Source organism: Ictidomys tridecemlineatus, chromosome X (assembly GCF_052094955.1).
Source record: "Ictidomys tridecemlineatus isolate mIctTri1 chromosome X, mIctTri1.hap1, whole genome shotgun sequence".
NCBI classification, from domain to species: domain Eukaryota; kingdom Metazoa; phylum Chordata; class Mammalia; order Rodentia; family Sciuridae; genus Ictidomys; species Ictidomys tridecemlineatus.
In genome coordinates this window covers 75,452,344-75,468,050 of record NC_135493.1, presented here as the reverse complement: position 1 = coordinate 75,468,050, position 15,707 = coordinate 75,452,344, and the positions used below count along the sequence as shown (strand labels likewise).

Here is a 15,707-nt window from a genome sequence, read left to right as displayed (position 1 = left end):
GAGCATACTGTTTAGGCAGTCTATTAACTATAAACTTATATTTACTTATAAGCATATCATATAACATGGAGAATAGAGAGAAAAAAATCATTCATAACCCTACCCCTGACTGGCACTGTTATCTTTTTTTCTGACCATTGCCTTATATACATATTCATACGTGTTTGGAAGCATAGTGAGTATTAAATTTTGTACCCTTTGTGCCCTTTGCAATTTGGCATCATATTTATGTAACTTTGTACCCAGAATTTTTATTTAATATTTTGTTGTGAACACTTTCTCATGAATAAAAGTTGGGTTTTGGGGTTGTTTTGGGAGGTTTTTTGTTGTTGTTTTAGGGTTTTTTGGGGGGAGGGGATACCATGGTGCTAAGAGATACTCCCTCATTGTGGACTTTTAGTCTGCTTTCCATTTATCCCTCTTAGAAAAAAATTTTGCTCCAAATTTTGAGCAAAAACTTGTACTTTTTAACTTTTCTACACATATTCAGTCTACGTTTCTGGAGACCACTTATAAATTTATGGGCTTATCTGTAAAATGTGACCATCTTGTATTGGTCCTGAATTTACTCCTATCATATGACCCAAGGAGCCCTTGTTTCTGGAAGGTGGGATTTTGCAAACAAATTTGCATTTTCCTTTCCCTCCCTTTCCTGAGTTTATTAGACTTCCTTCATCCCTTCTCAGTCTGATTTTTAAATTACTCAGTCAGCAAGTATTATTGAACCTGAAGTGTGTGAGCTGAGGCAGGGACAGAGGCCAAAAAGGAAAAGAATCAGAAGGCACAGTACAATACCAGCATTTATTGGCCATTTACTGCACAGTTGGCACCAGCCAGGCTATGCCTTTCCTTCTACTCTTTATAACAACCTCACAGAGTAGGCACCATTGTGATCCCCATTTAATGGATGGGAAAACTGAGGCTCTCAAAATGGAGCTACTTGACCTAGGACCACACAGCTAGCAAAAGGCAGAGTAGGGATTTTAAATCCAGGTCACAAACTTCTGAAACTACATTCTGGACCCCCTTCTTGCCTTCCCAGGCAGTAGGATGTGTAAAGACTTTGCAGCCAGCCTGACCCACATTCAAACACCCAGCCTCCTGGCTGTATGAACTCAGGCACTTCTCCAGAGACTCTGTTTCACCTTTAGTAACCCAACCTCACAGGGCTGTCCTGGGAATTAAATGAGATGATGGATGGGAACATGCCAGGCCCACTGCTGGCACACAGAAGGTTCTTGCCGGGTGACCATCCCTGTTCTCTCCTTGCTTCGTAAGCTGGAGATCGAGTTGCCAAGTTGGAGATAAGAGTTCAGTGGAGAGCTCTGAGCTCGGCTGGAGCCGAATGGGAAGTCAGTGATCCAGGGCATATTTGCCAAGAATTGCAAATGTTTCCTAAGCTCCCTCAGCCTCTGCAACTAACCTCCTTGCCCATCTCCCCAAAAAAGAAAGGGGTGGGCTTTTGTGCTCCAAAGATGAGTGTTTAAGGTCCCTCTCTTTCCTGCTACCCAGGAGGTAGAGAGTGGAGATGACAGGAAGTCACCAGTGGGAAGGCCCTTTCTGTCTTGTGCACACAGAGAAGTGTGGTGGAGGGCGCTCCTTTTTCTGCCCTTCAATGGTCCGGATGGGGGAGGGGGCTGGCTGTTGAGCAACTGCTCCGGAGACACTCCAGAAGCCGAGATGAACATATGCCTCTTTCTAACAATTGGCCTGGGAGCCATCCAATAGATGGAGGGTGGATCCGCACCTCCTGGATCTGGAGCCTGCTGCTAAGTCTCCAACCTGGCTCGGGTGTCAGAGTTAAGGGGGAGGGTAGGTCAGGGGTCGAATTAGCAACACACAATTCAAAAGCCTAAGGCTGCTCCTTCTCCATTACTTGGTTTCCACAAAAATGTTTCTTTCCGCCCCAGGCAAACACCAAGAGAGTACCAGGGTGTATCTCACAGGCAAACTCAATAGGACTTTAGGGTTCCCACAGATCCCGCCTTTTATCAGAAGGAAACTGGGCATGACCCACAATCTTTGGGCAAACTCAGAAATTACATGAGGGGTGTCCTTGTCACCGGGGTTTATGTTGGGGTGGAGTGGGGGCTAGTGGAGGCGTGCTAGGCAGCTTTCAGAGCAGCGGAATGGGTTTGCCTGACATCAAGGGCACTGGCCCCAGCTTCCTCCAGATGCCAAAGGAGGGCCTTGATTTGCCCCTCCATTTGCTCCCCATCTTTAGGTCAGTAAGCTGGTCAGTTCATCAACAAGCAGAACTTTGTTAAGAGGAGCAAAATGCAGGGCACTTGGGGATACTAAAGAAAAAAAAAGACCTTGAGGTCTTCAAATCCAATTAAGAAGACAGAACACATACATGGCAAAAATGACTTCTTGACATTCCTCCCCCCTTTCCTTAACAGCAGGACTTTTTTTTTTTAAGAGCATGTTTTAGAAACAGTGTAAACTGAGTAGTTGTTGCAAAGTGGGGGGGGGAGCTGGAGGAGTAATCCTGGTGGCCTTCCTGTAAGAGGTGAGGTGGGAGATTTTTGGCCACAGGGAACATGAATTAAGATGAGAGAGAAGACTTAGGTTTCTTTCCAATAAGAATTTGTAAGTTTACATCCCAACCCAAGAAAAAATATGCTCCAAATACAAAAATGTTATTCTTTCTAGATGGGAAAGGTTATATAATAATAATAAAATAACCTGCCATCGTGGGAAGGCGGGAGGAAATCTCTGCGAACCCTGGAGCAAGCTTTTCGAACCCTACTGCTTATTCTTGGCGTTCACCTGGTCCCAAGGTCCGGCAAAGGAGCCTTTCTCAGCGTCCTAGCCTGTCCAGCCTCCTCCTGCCTTGGATGGCCACAAAACATAAACCCTTGAACCCAACCCCAGTTCGGGCCTTCAAGGGAAGCCACCACTGCCATATAGGTCCCCAAGTGTCTCTGCCTAGAATGTGACGACTTTAAGGGTACAGCCCCCCCCCCGCGCGCGCGTGCCGCCAGCGTCAATCCTTCAATGAGGGAGATGATGCGGCCCATAGAGGACCGAAGGCTCTGAGAAAGCCCTGAAGAAAACCAAGACCATGTCCCACCCCGTCCCGTGTGCATCCCTCTCCTCTGGCTCTTCCCCTGAGCCCACCGTTTTTCCCGGAGCCCCCTGAAGACCCCTCTGGCCACCCGCTAGATTTAGGTCAGAAAACAGACACTAACAGCTCTCCTTCGCCTCAGTGAAATTACTAAGTGGAATTTATTGGGCAAGTCCATGCAGGGCCGTGGGGAGAGCTCACGTCCCGGGCCCAGGGCCCCACCAGCTTTAGGAGTGCAGGCACTGAAAGGGGCATCGGGCGAGGGGTGCCCATAGCCTGGCCCCGCCAGCCCCACCTCGGGAGCTGTGGCCAGTCCCCAAGTCTGCTGGACTGGCGGGGCCGCGCGTACTCAGTTCCCCAGCCGGCCCTTCGCTTTCACACGATCCGCGGTGACTGCACCAGCTCGAGCGCCTTTAAAGGGCCACACACGGCAGCCACCGCTATAAAATGTTCCCGGCGGCACAACTGCAGAAGGGGCACCGCTGAGCTGCGGAGAGGAGGTTCGCTCCGCCCGGCTGCCCTCCCACAGCCTGTCGGTGAGGGGCTGTTCCCGGCGAAGAGGAAGAGTGCCGAGGAAGGCACAGCACCCGCTCTGGCCCTCCGTGAGTATCCAGTTCAGATTTTGCCACCAACTCGCCCACGAGCCAGGACATGTGCTAATAATGCCCTAAGCCGGTTATAAAGACGTGGAAATTGGGGGGAGAAAAAAAAAGGGGGGAAAGGGGGTCTGTCCTTCTGGGATTCCTAGCCGAAGCCAGCTTGCTGCCGTGTGCGTGTGCGTCAGGGCTCTCCGGGCGGCAATGGGGGCTTGAGAGCCGGGTCCCCCGCGCTGGGAAGGGAACGCGGTGGCCGCCACCGCCACCGCCCCGGAGTCCGGCGCCGAAGCTGCGGGCGGGCGGGCGGGCACGGGCGCGGGCCCGGGCTGCTTGGCGCGGCACGGTGCGGTGCGGCGGCGCGGCGCGGCGGTGCGGGCTTTTCCCAGGCGCCCTGGGGTCGGGTGGCCACCGGCGCGGCTGCTGGCGCTGAGCACGACCGGCTCGCGGCGGCGGCGGCGGCGGCGGCGTGCGTGCGTGCCAAGAGGCTGGGGGCTCCTCCGTTTCGCCCGCGTCTCTCAGAGCTCCGCGCTTTCCTCTCTCCAGGGCAGGCAGCTTTGCGAAGGTAAGCGGGGCCGCCGGGTAGGACGCTGAGCTGGGCTGTGGAGACGAGGACTCCCGCAGAGCGGCTTGAGGAGCGGGCGCGAGGAGCGGGCGGTGGCTGGCGGGCCAGAGGGTTCTGGGGACTTGTTTTCTGTTTGAAAGCTGCTCTGTTAGGGGCAGAGGGGCCGCCGCCGCCGCCGTCGCCCGCCAGTCAGCCAGCGCGCGGGTTGGCTCGCCTGCGCGCCCGCCGGCCGGCCAGCCGGACCCAGCGCTCGCTTCTCTTGAGGAGACCGCAGCACCTTTTCTCCCCGCGCCCGCGCTTTCTCCGTCTGGGCTTCCACCGACTTTGCTAATCGTCCGGACCGCATCTGGACGATCCAGCTCAGGGTCTGCACAAAGCTCAGGCTTCCTTCTGGGGCTGGAGGCGAGAGGGGCTTTTCGGGCCGAGTTCTTCAGAATTGCGGGTTGGAAGTTAGCGAATTTGGGCAACTTGCTTCCACTACCCAGTCTACCTCAGCTCGCTCGCGCGCGCGCTCCCTCTGTCTCTGTCTCTCTCTCACACACACACACACACGCCCACACACACACACGCACGCACGCACGCACACACCCCTCTCCCTATAAACGGGGGCGGCCCGGCAGCGCTCGGAGTCCCTGCGTTGAGGAGCGCTGGACTTGGAGTCAGATCGACCTGGCTGCGAATCCCGGCTTCTCCACTTTCTAGCGCTGTGACCTTGGGCAAGTTACCGCACCTCTCCGAACCTCTCCCACTCTTTTCTTAGCGGGCTTATAGCACTGACCGCGGGTGGCTTGGCTGGGGGTAGGCTCAGCCTCAGTCGCGTCGGGTACTCAGCGGGCGCTCGGTAAGTGTTGGTGAGGCGCAGGAGTGGCGGCTGCTGCCGGCGCCAGAGTGCGCCCCCGCGTGCGGAAACACTGCGGGGCTCCTAAACTCGCCTCTGAGGCTGAGACCCCGCTCCTCTCCCCGCCGGTCCATGCTGTCTCTAGGATCAATTCCTGATACAGCACTTTGGGGAGTAGACGCTCCAAGCCCTAGTGGTCTAGCTGCTCGCGCCCACCGGGGCAGGTACGCGCCTGGCCGCCCAGAGTTCGGGCGGCTCCATCTGGGATACGGTGAGCCGAGCAGCCGCGCTGTCCACAAACATCCGGCCTTTAGTTTTCAGGTGGCGAAACTGACCGGTCTTGTTAGAACGCGTCCAAGTCAAGCCGCAGTGCTCTTTGGATTTTTAAATTTCTCCTGAGTGAGAAAATAGCAATCGAGATGGAGCCATCCGGTTGGTGCCATTTTAACTTTTGGGCCCCCCAACAGGTTAAAGGCGACGCCCCCCTACCTTCCTTTCCCTTCTCTCTTTCTCTGCTCCCTTTCCACCTCATCTAAGCGGGAGGGGATTGCTCTCTCAAGGGACTGTCTGAACCTGTGGGCGGACGGCGGGACCGGGAACTGTGGTCGGGGTCCTTGAGGCTCCGGCGGGCGAGGAGGCACTTGTTGCTCTGGGTTTCCCAGCCGCCTCTAGCAGCCGTTTCGCCGTGGTCGGCTCGCGGCTTGGGAAAGCGGAATGGAACATTTCCACGCTGCCAGGTTTTGCCTTCCAATGGGCTGAGGAGTGAAGGGGTAGGACAGAAAAGCGGGGAAGCAGGACCAGGTTGAAATGCAACTGCCTCTTGCTTGAGACGATTCAGAAAAGCTTGCTGAGCGTTTACGGAGTACAGACACAAGCCGGGGGGCTGGAGCGGGTGGCCGGGTGAGCTGAAGCGACAGATCTGAATACAGACAGGGTCCCCGCCTAGGGGAGCTTCCAGCCTGAAGGGGGAGACATGGCAAAGTGGTCTTCCGGGAGAACTGATACCAGAACAGATTTACTTTTTTTTCTTGTTTTCTTCCCCACCCCACCCCCCATCTCTCTCCCTCTTTTTGTGTTATTGTCCCTGCTGTTTTTTTCATCCAGGTATCGGGCGGGCGGCATAGGAATGGGAAGGGGAAAATAGGGGCAGGGATCCCCAGAATTTTTCTTTCGACATGAAAATTGCCTAATAATGAAGGATTCTTGAAGACCGCACGCGTTAAAGTCTCGTTGTCTTGTGGTCACTGGTTTGAAATCTTCTAGGGCTGCCTCAGAGAAGGAGCAAAGCAGTGGTATGGGACCCAGCAACTGATTTTTTCCCTCGTATTTTGTTTTTATTTTTCCCCTTTCTCTATTTTCTTCTCACACCCCCCTCCCCGCATGCCTCACCCCGGCGCTGTTAGTGCGAAGATGATACCGTGAGGCAGTAAAGCCGCCACTTTAGTTTAAAGTGTCGGAACAGATTTCCTGATGATTATTCAGATCCAGGGTGGGAAGGGTTAGTGTGGGGGGAATTCTAGCCTCTTTGGAAAGATTAGAACTCTTTTCCAAAGGTCCTCAAGATTTTTTGGACTGAGTGGCATTTATACATATGAAATTCTATATCTCTGATTGATCATGAAGAGTAGAATACATGGGATTTTTTTTCTTAAAACTAAGGGTCTAGGAAAACAACTTAAATTTTCCCAAGTTTTAAAATTTTCTGGTTTGATGATATTCTTTTGCCCTCATCCTCTTATCTTTTTGGCATTTGAGCCAGAGAGACAATTTTTCTGAAGCCATATGAGTCATTTCAGGTATGAGGACTTAGCCAGTGGTCAAGTGAGCCATGTGGACATAGATAGGAGTGCTAGATCCTGATCCCAGAACCACTGCTTCCTGACTAGAAAGTCACTGGATCCCCGTGCCTCAGTTTCCCTTCAGGATGAATTATTCTCACATATAGATTGTGTGGCTGAGTTCAGGGTTTTGGGACAGGCATCCTGGGAAAGCCCATTGCTGTCTTGGAAGGAACTTGAAACATGGAGAAAACAGAGATTTCTAGGCTTTCAGCTTTCTGGCTCCAGCTGTCTCTGAGACTCCACAGACCACCCTCATGGGCTGGGTTTCTCACAGACATGCAGAGCTTTGGAGCCCTGTGACACTTGCTTTGGGAATTTGTTCTTACTTGTGCTGCAGCCTCCACAACTTTCAAGATCGTCCTTGCCCTGAATTCTTCCCACATTCTTCCAGACTCAGTGGAGACCTAAGCTCTCCAGCCTGGATGCTATTGGTCTATTGTCACAACATGCTACTTACTCAGGGACATTCCTGCTCCTCAGAACCAGGGACAGTGACATTCCTAACCCATAGCCCCAACTTGGGACTCTGAAATTACTTGCATGAGAAAACGTGTTACATCTTGGTGATGCGGGTAGTTGGCCTCCTGGGCAGTACCTGGGTTAGTCAAGCACCTTTCCAGCCTCAGGCAAAAATTCTAGCTTGGTCTCCTCTCTGCCTAGGCAGTCTCTGGTCTTGGGTTTAAACCTGTCACCATAACCTTGTAGCTATGTAGAGTTACGCTGTTTAGGTTTTGCTAGTGCTTTCTTAGTCAGCAAAGCTTCTTGTACTTATCATTTTCTTCTCTCGCTTACAGCACAACAGCTCCAGCTGGCATCATCGCCTCCCACCGATCAATCCCACTTCTGCCAAGACACTGAAATGCCAACTATGTCGAGGCCTGCACTTGATGTGAAGGGTGGCACCTCCCCTGCAAAGGAGGTAAGTTTTGCCATTTTACAGGTAGAGACACTGAGGCATGAAAAAAATGAATTGTGAGGTCATATGCCAGGCCTTCCTAGGTATAGTATCTAGTGTCCTTGAGCAGCAGGACTTCTCTGGGGAGAATGAGAATTGCTTTTGCCTAAATATCAACTTGAACCCATGGGGGGGTGTTAAAAGATGGCAAGGAAGGAACAGAAAAGAAGAATTGGAACAAGACCACTGGTTTAAAGAGACTAAAGTGAAGCAGAGAAGAGGGACAAGGTAATGACTTAAATTGGGAGGTGGAGCATCCTGGGAAGGAGATGAAAACATTCAACCCACTTAGGATGGTGGGTGGGTGCCCCAGTGCTAGAACTGAGATCTGAGCTCAATGCTCCAGAGCCATGGAAACAAAAGGATACTTGAGCTCAGAGCCTAACTTACCAAAGAGTCCTTTTGATACCTCCTCATTTCTAGCCCCATATGAAGTGCATGTGGGAGCCTTCTGGGTCTGACGAATAATGAGGAACAAGCCAGGAGCATGGGGTACTATGGTGTGCCTTTCTCTGTCTTCTAGGATACCAACCAGGAGGTGAACTCTCTGGCCTACTCTAACCTGGGGGTGAAAGATCGCAAAGCAGTGGCCATTCTGCACTACCCTGGGGTAGCCTCAAATGGAACCAAGGCCAGTGGGGCTCCCACTAGCTCCTCTGGATCTACATCACCAATAGGGTCTCCTACTGCTAGCCCTCCCACTAAGCCCCCACCCTTCAACCTGCACCCTGCCCCTCACCTGCTGGCTAGTATGCAGCTGCAGAAACTTAATAGCCAGTATCATGGGATGGCTGCCGCCACTCCAGGCCAACCCGGGGAGGCAGGGTCTCTGCAAAACTGGGGCTTTGGGGCTCAGGGAGGAGGGACAGGATCAGTTTCTCCTTCTGCTGGTTCCCAGAGCCCTACTATCATTGATTCTGACCCAGTGGATGAGGAGGTGCTGATGTCACTGGTGGTGGAACTGGGACTGGACCGGGCCAATGAGCTTCCTGAGCTGTGGCTGGGGCAGAACGAGTTTGACTTCACTGCGGACTTTCCCTCCGGCTGCTGATGTCAATTATCTCAAATGATGGAGGAATAAAGCCACCAATTGTGATGTAAATAAAAATAAACTTACTTGCAAAGAGATAGGCTGACTGAATGTGTACTTCTTAGAGGTCTAAGGGTGTGCCACATATTCTGATGTGCTTTCAGCAATTCTGAGGGCCAAGGTGGAGTATACAACTGGGATGGAGCTGGATGAGATGGGAGGAGCAGGAAGGGCTGGAGGGGACAGTTAGCATTACCTACTGCTGCCACCACTATCACCCTTCTCTCCTTGGGATTAAGACCTCAGGAACTCGGTCCTATTCCAAATGGAATATTGGGACTGGTTAAGGGAATTCAAACATGTCTGCAGACTCCTCACCTCCAGCACATCTGTGGCCACATGGCACTAATTTCAACTCTAAAAGCCACCAATCCAATCAGACCATTAAGACCATTCCTTTGCCCTTTTGCCTATGTGTAACAGATAGGTCCAAAGAAGAATTGTTTGACCTGGGGGCTCAGATTTATCCGGAAAATTTCGAAAGTTGCGTTAAGATGGGATTCCAGGTTATACTTCTCAGAGCACAGATAAACTCTTCCCTCTAAGCCTGGAATATTCTTGAGTGTCCCCTCTAGTCTACTGTGTATGGGACAGCCTGTTTGTTTAGGCTGATCTCTCCATTTAAAAAATACAGATCAGGCCAAAGTGGTGCACGCCTATAATCCCAGATACTGAGGCAGGACAATTGTAAGTTTGAGGTCAGCCTCAGAAACTTAGCAAGACTCCATTTCAAAAATTAAAAACATAATAAAAGGGCTGAGGATGTAGCTCAGGGGTAGATAACCCTTGGATTCAAACCCTAGTGCTACAAAAAGAAAATAAAGAAATACAGGGCTGGGGTTGTGGCTCAGTGGTAGACTGCTCACCTAGCATGTGCAAGGCCCTGGGTTTGATCCTCAGCACCACATATAAATAAATAAAAATATTGTGTCCAACTACAACTAAAAAATATTTTTTTAAAAAAAAAGAAAGAAATACAGATCAGGACTGAACTTGACAGGTTCAATGTTTGGGGATATATCCCTTGCCCTTTGATTTACTGCTGAGAGCAGTGCCTTCAGAAGCATGCCAAATGGCAAGTCTGGCACTGAACTGGATCCTTACTTGTGGGGCTCCAATGCAGCCCTGACCTCATTGGACACAACCAAAAAAGACTCCACTGACCACATTTCAGATTCCCAAAGATATTTTTTATTGAACATTGTGAAAAGGAATCTAATCAGCCTCTGAGGACCAGCAACAGGGTTGCCCCATAGTGAGGTCTTTTGAAGGAGCCCACTAGCAAAGGCACTTCACTAGATTTGGCACTCCCTGAGCACCTGCTTCAGATCACGCACTTTGCTAGACACTGGAACCATGCATTAGAAAAGTTTCTATCTTTGAGGGGTTCCCCCATCTCAGAAAGAGAGGCAGGCACAAACAAATCCAATAAATCAGTATTTCCCAAAATATAGCAAATGGTGCTATTCAATCTCAGAAAAGGAAATAGCTCCATCTGCCTGGGAACTCTAAGGAAGACTTTCTTGTACTCAACTAGTTTATTTGCTTTCATATTTCACAAGTAATAAATACATGATAAGATCTCCTTGTAAAAATCAAAGGGGCTGGGGATGTTGCTCAGTGGTCGGTAGAGTGCTTGCCTAGCATATGTGCAGCCCTGGGTTCCATCCACAACACCTCAAAAAAAGAAAAAAGGAAAAAAAAAATAGAAAATTTCACAGGTGAGTTTAAAGTACACTTTGACCAACTCTTTCTCAATCCTAATTGTCTTTGGTCCTTCACAGAGATAGCAACTGTTAATCTGTTCATGGTGCATCCTTCCTGGCCTTGCTCTGTGCCTTGATATGAAGATATATTTACCCAGAGAAAGAGCTGGGTTTTAAAGTAAGACTTGAGTCAGCCAAGGAGGGTATGTGGGGAGGGACAGCTGTTACACAGGTGCAGGTTTGTGAAAGGGGCATCAGTGGCTAAAATCCACAAGTTTTACACAAAGGCTCATTGGCCTGCTGGAGGGCACTCAAGGGAACGAGACTGGTTGAAGCTTGTACAAGGCAGAACACACAGGGCCTTCTGGAGCAGGCCTTGATCTTTTTTTCCTTGTTTTTCTTTTTCTTTCTTTTTTTAATTGGATCTTTAAGGTAGTTGGGTTTATCCTAACAAACTCATACATGCATGGAAATTAATTTCACTTCAAGATTCCTCCCTGCCCCACTCCCTTTTCCTTCCCGCCCCCACTTCCTCACTTTCTCTTTCTTCTACTCTACTAGAAGGCCTTGAACTTTTTTTAAAATTTATTAATTTTTTTAGTTGTAGATGGACACAATGTCTTTATTTATTTATTTTTATGTGGTGCTGAGGATAGAACCCAGGGCCTCACACATGCTAGGCAAGTGCTCTACCACTGAGCCACAACCTCAGCCCGAGAAGAGCTTGATCTTTAATACCATCAGTCCTATGGGTCATGAAGAATTTCTGGAGTATGTAGGAAAAGCAATTAATTGACCAAGTTTCATTTTTAGGATGATCCCACTGAAGATGAATGATTAGATTAAACTAAGGCTGGGAAGAGAGACCTGAGGGAGCTGGTGAGGCAGGGGCAGGAAAATGGGGAGAGAAGAAAGGAAATCTGGGAGAAGATGGGAAGTGCAGGGCAGGCTCAAGGACCTAGAGTCTATGGGGAGAACAAAAGAACAGGAAGGTGAAGGAGGATGCTGTGGTCAGCAGGTGAGACTCATAATTGGCACAATTTAACTAGGCATGGTGGTACATGCCTATAATCCTGAGACTGAGGCAGGACGATCACAAATTCTAGGCCAGCCTTAGCAATTTAATGAGACCCTGTCTCAAAGTTAAAAAAAAAAAAAGGAATGAAGGATTGACACAACTTGCACTGAAACAAGGATGGGATCTTAAGCAAAGTGGCAAGATATAAAAAGAACCAAGACCCTAAAAGACCGGAGGGTCCCAGGGTCCCTCCTCTGCTACAGCCTTCATAAAACATAATTCTGGCCAAACAACACAGGCCTCCAACTTGTTACCCCTGATTTCTGTGAGCTTTGGAACCCCCAGGATGGCAGCCACACATGGGGTGGAAAGAGGCCTGAGTCAGGGGACAGACTGTCTATGAAGGCAAGGGGGTGGCCAGGAATCATGGAATTGTAGAGGTGTCAGAGGTGCAACTGGAAGGCAGGTAGTCATGAGAAATAGCCTGGGCATCCCTAGTATATTAGTCAGGGATCTCCAGAGAAAAAGGACTAATAAGATATAGACAAAGACACGTGATGGCTCATGAGATTATGAAGACTGAGGAGCCCTACAACCTATCATCTGAAATCTGGAGACCCAGGAAAGCCAGTGGTGTAATTCAGTCTGCGTTTGAAGTCCCAAGGAGGGCAGAGAATAGTAATAGTACAAGTTCTAGTCTGAGTCTGGAGTCCCAAGATCCAGGAGCATCAAAGTTCAAGGGTAGGAGATGAAGAATGTACTAGCTCAGAAACAAATTCACCTTTTCACTTCCTTTTTGTTCTATTTCAGATTAGATAATGCCAATCATCCAACTGGATGATGGTGAGGGCTGGTCTTCTTTGCTTAGTCCATGGATTCAAATGACAATCTCTTCTAGACACACCCTCCAAGACACACCCAGAAATAGTATTCTACCAGCTGTTTGGGTATCCCTTAGCTCATCTAAAATTAACCATCACACCTAGAGAAGGTGTATCTGAATGAAGAGGAGAGCAACGCTGCCTCCTAGTGCTGGTGGCCAAAAATATAACCAGCTGAGCAGCCTCCTCTCTAGAGGCTTTAAAGGGAGAGGGAAGCAGGGGCATCCCTCAGGGAGAGTTGGGTTCTGCTCAGGGGAGGACGGAGACAGCATGGAACAGTAATTGATTACTGCTGGGGAAGGAGAGGGAGCTGGGAACTCCCAGTGGGGGAAAGGCAAGCAAGTCTCAGCCGTTTCCCGTTCACGCCTCCAATAACACAACTGGACATTTACTCACTGAATTACCAGCAAATTCATTAAGGTAAGTCCAAATGTCATCTTGGCATAGGACCTGGGAACTAGGAGGCAGGGTCCCAAGTACCTACTGGCAAGGAGCACTGCCTACTCTCTAGGAGGTTGCAGACTGGAACAGGTAACGATGTCTAACCAAGAGCGCCTCCTAGAGTCCAAAGGCTGTACTGCTCCCAGGGACAAATTGGAGAGTTTCTGCTCTCAAAGAAACTCTGTATAGCCTTGAATTGGACTTTTTTTTTTTAAATATTTATTTATTTATTAGTTATTGGCGGACACAACATCTTTGTTTTTGTATGTGGTGCTGGAGGATCGAACCCGGGCCGCACGCATGCCAGGCGAGCGCGCTACCGCTTGAGCCACATCCCCAGCCCTTGAATTGGACTTTGATGAGGCAGAGGAAGCAACTGAAGCACAAATGAAAAGATAAAATCAGGACACGGTGTAAACCAGAACAAAATTATCAGAAAATCCATGGTTTTCTCAGGAAAGTGTGAAATGCCTAGCCCCTTGACTTCCTAGAAGGCAGAAGACTGAGAGAAGGTAAGCTGGAATCAGATCCTGCAGTTATTTCTACTTTATTCCACAGGTGAGGGATCGCCCTATCATTCCATAAACACCTACTGTGCCAGGCACAACCCTAAGCACAAAGAATATGTAGTGAGTAATTGTCTTAGCTCTTATAGGCTTTTAGTTTAGCAAGGAGCTAGACAATAGTCAAATAATCATGCAGATAATTAACATTGCAAATAATGAACTGGACACAGGGGCACATGCCTGTAATCCCAGCAACTCAGGAGGCTGATTCTGGAGGATCACAAGTTTGAAGCTAGCTTCAGCAACTTAGCAAGACTCTCAGCAACTTAGGGAGATTGTCTCAAAATAAAATTTTTAAAAGGGCTGGGACATAGCTCAATGGTAGAGCACTTACCTAGCATGTGTAAGGTCCTGGGTTGGATCCCAAACACCCCCCACACACACACACACACAGTCTGACTGCTAGCATCATACCTAATAGAGAAAAATTAAATTAGTTCCCTCTAAGATTGAGAACAAGGCAGAGACATATAGTCTCCTCATCACTCTTATTCAACACAGCACTGAAGTTCTAGCCCCTGCAGTAACACAAGAAAAACAAGCAAGTTGATTAGAAAAATGAGACAAAAGAAAACTTATTTATACAGACAGCATGATGGTCTATGTAGTAAATCCCAATCAATCTATAAAAACACTTCTATAACTAATAAATGAGTTCAACAAGGTCAACGGATACAACATCAACACACAAAAAAGTAACCATATTTGTACATAACAGCAATGAACACACAGAAACCAAAATTAAAAACATGATACCACTCATCATCACTATATATGTATGTACCTATAAAACCTGATCAGAATCTGTATGCTGAAAATTATAAAATGCTAAGAAAAGAAATCAAAGTACACCAAAATTAATCCATAGGTTCTCAAATGTATATGGAAAGGCAAAGGAACTAGAGTGGCTATGATAGTTTTGTTAAAGAAGAAGAAAGTGGGAGGATTCACTTTAATCAATGTTAAGACTTAACTCTATAGCTGCAATAATCAAGGCAGTGTAATAATGATGGAAAGGGAGTCACGTAGATCAATGGGCAGAACAGAGAAACCAGAAACAGACCCACACAAATATAGCCAAATAACTTTTGGCAAGAGTGCAAAAGCAACTTAAAGGAAGATGATAGCCTTTTCAAAGAATGGTACTGGAGCAATTGGACATCCATAGGCAGAGGGTGTGGGGAGGCTAGACTTAAATCTCAAAACATACAAAAACTAACTCAAAATAATCACTGATTTACTTATAAATGCAAACTATAAAATTTTTAGGAAAAAATGTAGAAAAGAATCCTCAAACCTAGAGTTGGGGCTGGGGATGAAGCTCAGTGGTAGAGCACATACTTAGCATGCAAGTCCTGTGTTCAATCCCCAGCACCAAAAGGGGGAAAAAAGAAACCTAGGACTAGGTGAAGAATTCTTACACTCAACACCAAAAGTACAAACCTAAAAAGAAAAATTGAACTGATTAAAACAAATAAAAAAAAGTTTTAAAAAATTGATAAATTAGACCTTGCCAAAGTTAAACACTTTTGCCCTACCAAAGCTCATGTGAATGGGCTGGGGATGTGGCTCAAGCAGTATCGTGCTCCCCTGGCAGCAGGCTCCCCTCAGCACCACATACAAACAAAGATGTTGTTTCCGCCGAAAACTAAAAAATAAATATTAAAAAAATTCTCTCTCTCTCTTTAAAAAAAAAAAGAAAACTCATGTGAAGAAAATGTTTTCGATTCACATATTTGACAAAAGAGTAGAATCTAGTATATGTAAATGATTCTCCAAACTTGATTATAAAAAGAATCTGGACAATCCAACTAAGAAATGGGTAGAAGATAAGCATAGAAATCACACTACAGAAAATATGTAAAACTAGGCACGGCAGCATTCACCAGCAACTCGGGAGGCTGAAGCAAGAGGATTGCAAATTCAAGGCCAGCCTCAGCAACTTATCGCGGCCCTAAGCAACTTAGCAAGACAAAAATATTAAATAAAGAAATAAAAAGGGCTGGGGATGTGGTTCTGTAGTAAAGGCACTTGAGTTCAATCCCTAGTACAGCCCTCCCTTTAAAAAAAAAAAAAAAAAACTAAAAAGAAGATATACAAATGAAAAATAAGAGCATGAGAAGATGTTCAACATTCTTTAGCC

At 48.1% G+C, this 15,707-nt stretch overlaps 1 protein-coding gene across 8 annotated transcripts; it reads left to right on the top strand.

The window, feature by feature from the left end:
* The first annotated feature begins 3,370 nt into the window (after nucleotides 1–3,370).
* Nucleotides 3,371–8,990, top strand: Cited1 (Cbp/p300 interacting transactivator with Glu/Asp rich carboxy-terminal domain 1). Of its 8 annotated transcripts, none has more exons than XM_078034707.1 (4): nucleotides 3,551–3,672; nucleotides 5,381–5,498; nucleotides 7,702–7,826; nucleotides 8,386–8,990. In XM_078034707.1, the coding sequence occupies exons 2-4, from the start codon at nucleotides 5,486–5,488 to the stop codon at nucleotides 8,911–8,913; spliced, it is 666 nt and encodes a 221-aa protein (XP_077890833.1). In that variant the 5' UTR covers nucleotides 3,551–3,672; nucleotides 5,381–5,485; the 3' UTR covers nucleotides 8,914–8,990. The 8 variants fall into 8 exon arrangements, with proteins under 8 accessions (XP_005340050.1, XP_077890833.1, XP_077890834.1 ...); XM_078034706.1 differs by lacking the exon at nucleotides 3,551–3,672 and adding an exon at nucleotides 4,090–4,228; XM_040281896.2 differs by lacking the exon at nucleotides 3,551–3,672 and adding an exon at nucleotides 4,839–4,944.
* The last annotated feature ends 6,717 nt before the right edge of the window (nucleotides 8,991–15,707 follow it).